This window comes from Heteronotia binoei, chromosome 1 (assembly GCF_032191835.1).
Source record: "Heteronotia binoei isolate CCM8104 ecotype False Entrance Well chromosome 1, APGP_CSIRO_Hbin_v1, whole genome shotgun sequence".
NCBI lineage: Eukaryota > Metazoa > Chordata > Lepidosauria > Squamata > Gekkonidae > Heteronotia > Heteronotia binoei.
The window spans coordinates 250004591-250016509 of NC_083223.1; the positions used below are offsets into that span (position 1 = coordinate 250004591).

Genomic DNA, 11919 nt, shown 5'->3' on the forward strand with positions numbered 1-11919 from the left:
TCATCTGCCACGTTGACACCAACTCACCCAGCCTCAACAGATCCTTTTAGAGTGCCTCACAATCCTCTCTGGTTCTCACCACCCTGAACAATTTAGTGTCATCTGTAAACTTGGCCACTTCACTGCTTATTCCCAACTCCAAATCATTAATGAACAAGTTAAAGAGCATGGGATCCAGTACTGAGCCCTGCGGCACCCCACTGCTTACCGTCCTCCACTGCAAAGACTGCCCATTTATACTCACTCTCTGCTTCCTATTAATTAGCCAGTTTAATTCCACGTTGCCTTGGAATGCTGCTTAGGGCTTGTGCTTCTTCATCTGCCCCACACTGTAGGTCTGGCCGGCAGTGGCTGTAAATAGAACAGACTCCCCAAAGCTCTAAGAAGTAGTACCTGTAAGAGCTTTTTATTATAGCAGGAACTCCTTTACATATTAGGCCACACACACCTCATGTAGCCAATCTTCCAAGAGCTTACAGGGCTTTTAGTACAGGACCTATTGTAAGCTCCAGGAGGATTAACTACATGGGGGGGCTAATATGCAAAGGAGTTCCTGCTACAAAAAAAGCCCTGAGATTCACGCTCATAATGAGGTGGTACTAAGCCATATTGCCATCCTCCTGCACCTTTTCAAATACTGAAGCAGCCCAAATTTCTCTCTAAAACAGCAGCAGCATCCGTAGGTCCAATCAGTTAATTTCCATTTCAATGTAGCTGAGGAAAGTGTGCATGCACATGAAAGCTCATACCTTGAATAAAACTTTGTTGGTGTTAAAGATGCCATGGGACTCTTAACTTTGTTCTACTCCTTCTGACCAACAAAGTTGCCTACCTGGATCTGTGAACACCATGACATCTAGTGTGGCTCTAAGCCTCCACTGGTTCAAGGGATAGGAAAAATTAAAAGGGTCTTGGAATGCAGAGGAAAAGTGGATTTTAGAAGCAATCAATTGCTCACTCAAAGCTTTCCCCCACCCACCCACTCCCCCAAAACAGTATGTATTGTTACAATAGAAAACAGAAACAAAGTTTGTCAACTTTCTTGACCCTACATGTAGTTATGTCCATATCAGTGTACCCTCTAAACTTAGTTAGTATGAGCTAGCTCACAGTTTTTTAGCCTCCAGCTCACACATTTTTATCTTAGCTCAGGAAAAACAACCTAATTTATGCAGCAGGCTTTTTTGTAGCAGGAACTCCTTTGCATAGTAGGCCACACACCCCTGATGCAGCTAATCCTCCTAGAGTTTACAGTAAGCCCTGTACTAAGAGCCCGATAAACTCTTGGAGGATTGGTTGCATCAGGGGTGTGTGGCCAAATGAGTTCCTGCAACAGAAAAAAAGCCCTGGCAGTAGCTCTGTTTTAATGCCAATAGCTCATAAAGTAGAATTTTTGCTCACAAGACTCCATAGCTTAGAGGGAGTATTAGTCCAGACAGTCATTTTTGTGCAGCTGTCATGGAGGAAAATGGCCTTGTAATTGATGGTGTTCTCCACATCTTACTCCCTGCCTCCCTCTAGAATGGTTCTTTTCTGCCTTGGATGCTTTGTTCCTTTCTGTCTATGTGGTGGAGGCCATCCTCAAGATCATTGCGCTTGATGTGGAATACTTCTACGATCCGTGGAATGACATTGGTGAGTATCCAGTGTCATGGGATCAGGGGATGTGGACAACCACAGAGTCAAGGCCTCATAGCTTCAAGCTATGTAATTCACAGATTACTTGAAGACAGATGTATTCTCAGGACTAAAGTACATACACATCAAAGAAAGGAGGGGATGACTTGATAAAGTATAGGCAGTCTATATTCACATACTCCAGGTGTGTTTCCTAGACTTGGGGGAGGGGGGGTTCCTCATCTCCAACCAGCCCAGCAGATAGACCCCCACAACCTGCCTTGTTGGTTTGCTTTTATCCAGGGCTTTTTTTGAGCAGGAACACAGTTCAAGCTGGCTTGGCATCATGGGGTGTGGTCTAATATGCAAATGAGTTCCTGCAGGGTGTTTTCTCTGCCTCTGTCCTCAGAGGTGAGGCTTTTTCTACAAAAAAGCCCTGTGTGAAACAATGGTGACATCAGGGGTGTGACCTAATATGCAAATGAGTTTCTGCTGGGCTTTTGCTTCATCTTTGTTCCATTCTTCTCCCTTCCACCACCAGATTTCTTCATCATGATCATGACGGTTCTGGATTTCGTACTGCCACTGATCTTCTACGGGCAAGGCAACCGGGGCAACAAAGTCACGCTCTTCCGAGTCCTCAAAATCTTCAAGGGGGTCCGGGCCATCCGGGCCATCCGCTTCCTCCTCACCCTCCGGTCAGCACCTGTCCTGAATTTGGAATTGCAGGATGGAAACTGAGCACAGGGGAGCAATCCCTCTGTCCAGGCTCTTGAAAGAACTGGGAGATGCGTTTCGCCCTGGAGCCCTGATTAACTCTGTGCCTGCTTTCCCCCATATAGATATCTGGAGAACTTTCAAGAGGTGACAAGTACCTTTATGCTTTCTTGCGAGTCCATCGCGGCCATCATCCTTCTCATGTTCACTTTCCTTTGTATCCTTCTAGAGAAGAGCCAGGGGGAAAGCAGGGCTATTCCAATGTATTTCCTACCCTAGGTGACTTGCAATGCTGACTCCGAGATGTACCCCAAGAATCCCTTTCTATAGGTTGCATCTTTCAAAAGTCCATGATCCTATCACATGAACAGGTGAAGCTGCCTTGTACTGAGTCAGACCATTGGTCCAAGGTCAGTATTGTCTGCTCTGACTGGCAGTGGCCATTTCCATATGGATTACTTGCCATGGGCTTGATGCTGCTTGGAAACAGGAGGGTTTTTTTCCTGCTTCCTCACAGCATTGCGGTCCAATACAATGCACAGACCACCTGGGATTTCCCCACTTTTCTCCAGTCTTTTGCAAACCTACTTTGCTAAGAAGTTTAGGTAAAGATTGCAGTAAAACTGGGATGGATGCTTAGGGAGATCTCCTGGCCTTTCCTCTTTGTTGTCTGAGTTTAGATTTTCCTGCCCACATAGCCGTTTTCCATGATGTTGTCCATGGGCAGCCATTTCCTCTCACCACCATTGTGTGTGTTTTTTTAACAGTTTTAAGTTTTTATTAAGTTTGAATATAAAAAGGGTAGGAAATGCAATGTTTCAAAAGCAAAAAATAGGGAAAGGGGTACAAGATAGGAAACCATAGGGAAAAAAACAAAGATAAATAAAGAGAAGCAGTATATATACCATTAGCAAGTATTGTTAGAAAGCTGATTTACTTGCATGATAGAATTCCAGTGAATAAGGTAGAAGAATGAAGCATCAGAAGCTTATTGAAAGAGAAAAGCAGTTGGGCAATCACCTCTTGCTGCCATCATGGCGATCGGGTGGTGGAGCACAAGATCAAACAGGGAACAACCGCCGTTGTTTCTCTGGATCCTGTAAAGTTCCTTGCTGTCAGGAGGCCTTCCCCAGGCCTCCCCTTGGAATGCTATGGCTGTGGCTCCCCTCCTGCTGCCCGATTCAGGGGAGTCGTCAGAGCCAAGTTTCTCTGACCTTCCGATCTCGAGGTGCTGAAACCTGGAAAAAAACTCGTGTGTTTTTTAAAATTAGTAATTGAATATTGCTGTGTAGATACATAGAAGCCCTGTGGTGCAGAGTGGTAAAAGCTGCAGTACTGCAGTCCAAACTCTCTGCTCATGGCCTGAGTGTGATCCTAGCGGAAGCTGGGTTCAGGTAGCTGGCTCAATGTTGACTCAGCCTTCCAGCCTTCCGAGGTCGGTAAAATGAGTACCCAGCTTGCTGTGGGGAAAGTGTAGATGACTGGGGAAGGCAATGGGAAACCACCCCATTAAAAAAGTCTGCCGTGAAAACATTGTGATGCGATGTCACCCCAGAGTCAGAAATGACTGGTGCTTACCTTTACGTTTATGTAGATACAACATTATAACTATGCTTGTACCAGGTTCCCCAAGGTTTCAGGCAAAGGTATTTCACATCACTTGCTATCTAATCCTTTTTAACTAGAGATGCCAGGGACTGAACTTGAGATCTCTGGCATGTAAAGCAGGGGCTCTACACTACAATTGAGCCACAGCCCTTCCCCTAAGTGGGAAAACACTGCCGGAATTGTTCTCCCATGTTCTAGCTCCCACATACACCCCCCTTTTTGCAAGCTGTAGAGTTCCTTATCAAGGGGCTTTTTCCTCTTGTAATTGGCAATCCCCTATCTTGCTCTAGGGAGAAGGCAGCATCCCCTCTGCTCTGCTCCTCAAACACAGCTTGTCTATTGCAAATTAATGTCCTGTTTCATCATTGAAGGAAGGTCCAAAGAATTTTCTCCCTTTCACCTCCAGATTTTGTGCTGACTATACAGGCAGACACCCTCTCTGAGAATCTCACAAGCAAGAGCCCCCCTGCCTCCCTGTTAACTGTTCCAGGTCCTGCCTCTTAAATAGGTTGCCAGCTCCAGGTTGGGAAAGATTTTTGGGGGAGTAGCCTGAGGAAGGCAGGGCTTGGGGAGGGGGGGACTTCATTGGTGTATAATGCTATAGGGTCCATCTTCTACAGTGGCCATTTTCTCCAAGTGAATTTGTCTCTATCACCTGGAGATCAGTTGTACTAACAGGAGATCTCCATCCACTATCTGGAGGTTAGCAATCCTACCCTCAAAGGTTGGAGACAGACAATAGTACTTGAGAGAGTTGAAAGTAGTTTTGAGAAAGGCTTTTTTGTACATGTGACACAGATGTTGACTCTGGTCCCCTTGATGCATCTCATGAAACATGGCTCAAAGGTTTTTTGGAACCAAACCAAGAAGCGAAAGTGAGATATGTGCCAGGGTAAAAGGCCCCTGTCTTCACTGGACATAGTAGCATTACTGCCTCTTTTTGTTAAACCATCCTGAAGTCCTGGATCTGACTGCTTTATTATGCATCCTATGCAGAAACAAAGGGAATTATCTGAAATTATTTCCTTAGCTTCACTCCTCACCCCCTTTCCAGTCATGTCTTCTGTGATGCTACGTGAACTGTTTCAGGAAGCGGATCCAAAGCACTTTGGGGACCTCTTCAACACAGTCTTCACCCTTTTCCAGTTCTTCACCTTGGACGACTGGTCACTCATCTACCTGGCATGCCATGAAAAAGGCAAGTTTGTTTGTTTAAAACATTTGTATCCTGTCTTTTTTCCCCCAAATGGGGCCCTTGAGACTACAAACAGTTAAAAGTACAGTATGAATCAGCATTTAAGATGGTGCATATATGAGAACCAGCAATTAAGATGAACAAGAAGGAGGACTAATAAGGGCATGCCGGATGAAACAGAAAAGTCTTCATCCAGTGGCAGAAGACAATAATAAAAGACAGATTAATCTTCATGAGGCTGGAATTCCACAGGTTTGGTACCATGAATGAGTAGCCATATGTCTGGCCTCAGATGACATGGGCACCTGAAGCAGGGCCCCTGAAGATTATAGTAATTATCAGGTAGGTTCATATGGGAGTAGCCAGTCCTTAAGGTATGCAGGTCTAGGACTGCCAAGCTTCTGCTGGGAGTGGGATTTTCCCCAGTTTAGAGGCCTGAAACCCACCAGTATGGAGTGGGCCACTAGGGAGATCCCCACCCCCAAAGAGGTCCATCATTGTGTGATGTGCCCAGCATAGTGACATCACCCAGAAGTGATGTCATCACACTGGGAATGTCGCGCTGGGGACACTCTAGCATTCCAATTAAAACTCTATGGCACCATAGAGTTTTTACCCTAAATGCTAGAGTGTCCCTGGCATGACATGCCCAGCACAATGACATCACTTTCAGGTGACTTCATCATACTGCGCACGTGAGATTCATCCCACACCAGAGCCAAGGTAAGACTTGGTAACCCTATGCAGGTCCCAGAAGAACATAAGAAGAGCCCTGCTGAATGAGACCAGTGGTCCATCTAGTCCAGCATCCTGTCTCACACAGGGGAAGCTAGAGCTGTAGCTGCCCTCTCATCCCTTTCCCTTTCTCCCTTCCAGGTGCCTGGTACATCATAATCTTCCTGATTATCTACATTCTTTTGGAATACTTCTTGTTTCTCAAGTAAGTCTGAACTGAGCAACCTTCCTCATTGGAGGACTCCAGAGAGTGAGGGTCCAGAATCCTCTGCAAAAGCAAATTAAGCTACTTTGATGAAAGACTGAACATGTTCCTCCTTTTGGGCATTATTCTCTGTCAAGTTTCAGACTGGAGGATGCTATACTGGACAACCCAACCTTTTGAGAGTATCAAGTTTCACGAACAAAAGGTTTCTAGGCCCTATGGCTGCAAAGGGGGAAAGCTGGAGGCTCTATGTGCAGAGCCTACTCAGTAAAATCTTAAAAGGCCCAGTAGCTTCTGGAATTTTTCTGGTGAGATAATAGCTGCATTGCTTTTCAAAAATCAATATAATGGTTAAATGGGACTTACAAAAGTTTCCTGGAGTAGGGAGTCTAATTTTAGCGCCAAATAGAACACCCATTCTTCACCTGCCTACCCATGATACCCCAAGGAATTCCTCTTTGGCATGTCTTATCCTTCATCCAGGTATTGTGAAAGAAAATCAGATTAGCCTAGTTGGACAGAACTGCATAGCATAGTCAGCACTGCAGATGAAGGCTTCCTTCCTTCCTTCCTCCTTTCCTTTCCTCAGCATTATGCACTGGATGTGATTCTTTGTTGGACCCCAGGCAGTCAACATGTAGCCACAGTGCACACGTTGAGGGTTTTCTTTGAGCGCAGGAGCATAGAGAACTACAGGTGCTCCTGACTCATGTCTTTCTGCATACTACAAGTTTCTGGCAGAGCTTCTGATGGTAGGACAGACAAATCTATCCGATGCCAATTAAGGAGAGTCAATGTCTACTCAGGCTGCAGGCTTTGGCTGCTGATAAGTGAGAGAAACCTGTTGGGTGTGATTGAGCAGTAGCTAAAAGGGAGCTCAGCAAGAGTATGGAAGAAGTCTCCATTGAGTCTTCCCACTTCAGGAGGATGAAAAGTCTGGCCCAGCAGGGTGATCCCACAACATGGACTGAATTTTCTGCATGAGGGGCAGAAGCATAGCCTGCTGAGAAAGCAGGGAGGCTGACTACCTTCCTTCACACCTCCAGCTGACACTTCTGCTTCTCTTTCTCTCTTCTGAAGCCTGGTGATCGCTGTCCTTGTGGATAATTTTCAGATGGCCCTGCTTAACCGTCAAAAGCTCAAGAAACAGAAGGTCAGGCCTACAGCCTGGGGTGGGGAGGGGAAAATCTGCTCTGTGGGTTGCCAGTACCAAACCCAGAGGAGGATTCCCAGCAGCGATACAGCGAGGATTTTGGGACCCATGGACAAAGCACATTATTTTACACCACAGTACCACAAACACCACCTTCCTTGGTGCACAAACAAATCAAAACACCACCTTCCTTGGTGCACAAATTTCAAAATTATCTTCATACTTAATTCCTTTTTCTCTTGTCCATATAATTGTTTATTCATTTCCTGGTGCACACTTTTTTATCAGTAGTTCCAGTTCTTTGTCAATTACAACATTCCAAAGCTTCATTCTCCACAACATAATTTATTATAGCATGCAGACTGAAAAATAAATAATACCCTTACAAAGCATAGTAAAGAAATTATTCAAATGCATCCACAATGCATTTAATGCCATACATAAAGTGCAACTACGAAAAAGGCAAATTCTATGTTAGGGATTATTAGGAAAGGGATTGAGAATAAAACAGCCAATATTGTAATCCCCCGGTATAGATCTATAGTGCAGCCTCATTTGGAATACTGTACAGTTCTGGTCACTGCATGTCTGAAAGGACACTGCAGAGCTGCAAAAAACAAAGAGGGCAGCCAAGATTATTAGTGGGTTGGAGCACTTTCCCTATGAGGAAAGCCTGAGGAGTCTGATACTTTTCAGTTTGGAAGAGAAATAAAGGGGGTGTGTGGTCATAATAGAGGTTTAACAAATTATTCTTGAGATGGAGAAAGGTGATAAAAAGAATTTTTTCTCCCTCTCCCAGGATACAGAACGCACAGGCATCTGATGAAACTGATGGGCAGTAAATTCAGGACAGGAAGGAAATGCTTCTTTACATAGAGAGTGATTAAAATGTGGAATTTGCAGCGATGCTGCCAGAAAATGCAGTGATGGCTATAGGAATTAACAGCTTTAAAGGGGGATTAGATAGATTCATGGAGGATAAGTCTGTCAGTGGCTACTAACCTTGGTGACTGAGGGAAACCTCCACATTCAAAGGCACTAATCCTCTGAATCCCAGTGCCAGGAGGCAACGTCAGGGAAACGCTTTGGCCTCTATGCCCTGTTGTTGGCTGTGCAGAGGAGCTAGTTGGCCACTGTGTGAGACAGGATGCTGGACTAGATGGACCACTGGTCTGATTCTGCAGGGCTCTTCTTATATTCTATCTTGGAAGGCAGCTGTGTCCCCCTCCCTTGTGAAGCTCTGGCTAGCTTCAGGGAGGCTGTACAGATGCTGCCTCAGCCAGTAAGCCTGGATGATGTGGCTAGGGTTGCCAAATATGACTCAAGAAATATCTGGGGACTTTGAGGGTGGAGCCAGAAGTTTTTTGGGGTGGAGCCAGGAGCAAGGGTGTGGCAAGCACAATTGAACTCTAAAGGGAGTTCTGTCCATCACATTTAAAGGGACCACACTCCTTTTAAATGCCTTCCCTCCATTTGGAATAATGAAGGATAGGGGCATTTCCTTTTGGGGCTCATAGAATTGCGCCCCCTGGTCCAATCTTTTTGAAACTTGGAAGGTGTTTTAAGGAGAGCCACCAGATGCTATGCTGAAATTTTGATGCCTCTACCTCAAAAAACAGCCTCCCAGAGCCCCAGATACCCACAGATCAATTTTCCTTATACCCTATGGGAATCGATCTTCATAGGGAATAATAGAGTGGCCAGCAGACATTTCCCTCCCCTCCCCCCCAACCGCTTTCTGATGACCCTGAAGCGGGGGAGGGCCTCCAAACCGGGGGATCCCCTACCCCCATTTGGGGATTGGCAGCCCTAGTTGTGGCTCTGAAACAGCCAGAGCTCCCCACCCCAAGGGCCAGCCCTGCGACTAGGCAAACTAGGCAATTGTCTAGGGTGCCGGCCTTTGGGGGGCACCAAATTGGGCACCCCCATGTGACTCAGCGACATTATCAGTGCAGGGGGGGCACCAGAAGTTAGCCTTGCCTAGGGTGCCAAACAGTCTAGACTGCCCCTCCTTCCAACATCACCAGGCAGTACCGTACTTCTGAGGCACCACAAGTATGCACACTATCAGGTTCCTGCTTGAAATTTATTTTATTTTAAAATATTTCTATGCCACCTTTCCACCCAAATTGGGTCCCAAGGCAGCAAACACTAAAAGATTTAGAAGGTTTCTACATTAAAACAGCATTTCAAATAAAGTATATATTGAAGAATTTAATCAAAAACATGTGCACAAACATACACGACAACACCAAAGCCAAAGGAGGACTGATGACAGTCATTGGGGGTATGCTAAACCAAACAAGAAAGTTCTCACTTGCTGATAGAAGACAACCATAGAGAGAGACTGGACAAATTCTCCAGGGGACCAAAGTTTTGGTGCCATAGCTGATAAGGCCCTTTCTTGGGTCTCCACCCATCTAAAAACAGTTATCCTGCTCCTTCCTACACATCCTGTTTTCCTGTTGGCAGCTGAATTCCTTGTTGCTCTTTCTCCCCTTCCTGATTTGCAGAAGCTCTTCCAAATGATGGAAAGCAGCACAGAAGAAGTTTCTACTGGCAAGATAGAAGGTGATTGAGGGTTCTATGGAGGGGAGAAGCACAACTGATCTTGAGGGCTGTACCAGGACTCCGTCCTAAGCATGTCAGAACAGAATAGCCAAGAGGTCCCTCTGAGCATACATAGACTGTCTCTCACCACTGAGAAAGTCTCCTGCTGATATGACTTGTTCCTTTTTAAATAGACTTCTGGGCCAGCAGTCAGAATTTTTTTCTACAAAGGCCAGAATTCCTGGCCAGGTGCCAGAGCATTTTGAGTGACACCAGTCTCCCTTTCCCTTTGTACATATGCTTGAAATGTACCACTAATTGCTGGATAACAACATGTTTAACTACTGAGCAAGCTGCATCTCTCTTTTCCTCATACTGCTGCCCAAGATATTGCTGGGTACACACCTGTGCTCTTCTTCCGTTGACTTGAGGCAGGAGGGTTATGTGAGTGATTTGACAGCATCATAGAATGCCCCACTGCCAGGTCTGTTAACATCTCCTTCACCAAACACTATGCCAACCACAGGAGCCAACAGAAAGCTTTGGCAGTTGCCTCTGCTTCTGCTCAGATGCCAGAAGTTTTGGTTTCAGAAGCTGGCAGTCCTAGGCACAATGAAATACAAGAAGATATCGGATTTATATCCCGCCCTCCACTCCAAAGAGTCTCAGAGCGGCTCACAATCTCCTTTACCTTCCTCCCCCACAACAGACACCCTGTGAGGTGGGTGGGGCTGGAGAGGGCTCTCACAGCAGCTGCCCTTTCAAGGACAACCTCTGCCAGAGCTATGGCTGACCCAAGGCCATGCTAGCAGGTGCAAGTGGATGAGTGGGGAATCAAACACGGTTCTTCCAGATAAGAGTCCACACACTTAACCACTACACTAAACTGGCTCTCCAAATACAAGAAGGATGGCTGATATCAAACCCCTGCATCTCTCTGAAAAGAGAAGAGCTATCGTTTGTCCCCAACTAAGAGGAGATTTGTCAACTCCTCAGGGATGAGATCTCTAATTTTAACCTTGTTATCTGGGTTACTCTGCAAAGTCCCAGAAATAATAGTGAGATGAAACTAACCAGGAGGAAATGAAAAATGAGAACAAGAATTCCCCAGTTTCTTCATGTCAGCTAACCTGCTTGTGTTTTGTTCCTTACAGCAGGAAAGGAACATGAGAAGGAAGATGAAGAGGAGTTTTTCAGGAAGCTGGTCAGGGACAGATATGGCAGCATCGAATTGACAGAAAGGTGAGGAATTTATCTATTTATTTAAAAACGTTTATTTGTAGGTGGCTACCTTTCTCCCTTACAGAACTCAAGATGGCTTACGGTATAAAGAAAACATTATTTTTAATACACTAGTTAAAACAAAAATTATACTAATCCAGAGCTTTTTTTTTAGCAGGAACGCACAGGAACACAGTTCCGGCTGGCTTGGTGTAGGGGATGTGGCTTAATATACAAATAAGTTCCTGCTGGGCTTTAAAAAAAAAAGTCCTGTAGAAATCCATTAAATTTAAAAGTTCCAAGTAGAGCTACCAATCAAAGGCAGCAGCCTGCTGATAGAAATCTATCCTTTGCACTGTCCTCTTGAGAGTAACCCAGAATAAGAGAACCAACTGGACCCAGACTACACGTTGCATTTTACACAAGATCACCGCGGGCACTTGCACCCACATGGCAGCCACAAGTTCTCTAGAGTAGCTCTTCATCAAGAAGCATCACAGGAGCCTGATTCAGTTTGGAATTGTGGCACAGTGGAAAGAGGGGATCCTGCTCCCTCCCCACTGTATTCTCAACCTGAAATGGCCCTGGAGGCATTATTGGCCCCATTTTGGGCTGCACATGCAAGTGTTCATTGAATGTGCAGCCCACCAATGGGGCAAATAATGCCCCCAGGGCCTTTTTGGGTTAGGAAAACAGTGTGTCTGGAGGGAGCAGGCACCTCTCTCCCCTGTGCCCTAGTTTCAGTCTAAATGGGGGCCCTGCAGTGCTTCTAACTGAGTTGCCTCATGGCAATCACATGCAAAATGTAATGTGTAGTTTGGGCACAATGCTTAGTCCTGCTCATAAGTTACAGGGAATGCATATACATTCCATACTTAAATGCATGTACAACAGAGGAGGAGCTGTGGCTCAGTGAAA

At 45.5% G+C, this 11919-nt stretch overlaps 1 protein-coding gene across 1 annotated transcript; it reads left to right on the top strand.

Annotated features, from left to right (window-relative positions):
- Positions 1-1510: 1510 nt before the first annotated feature.
- Positions 1511-8053, top strand: CATSPER1 (cation channel sperm associated 1). The gene is made up of 7 exons (XM_060249739.1): positions 1511-1635; positions 2159-2315; positions 2460-2551; positions 4997-5140; positions 6014-6077; positions 7158-7230; positions 8030-8053. The coding sequence occupies exons 2-7, from the start codon at positions 2170-2172 to the stop codon at positions 8051-8053; spliced, it is 543 nt and encodes a 180-aa protein (XP_060105722.1). The 5' UTR covers positions 1511-1635; positions 2159-2169.
- Positions 8054-11919: the final 3866 nt, after the last annotated feature.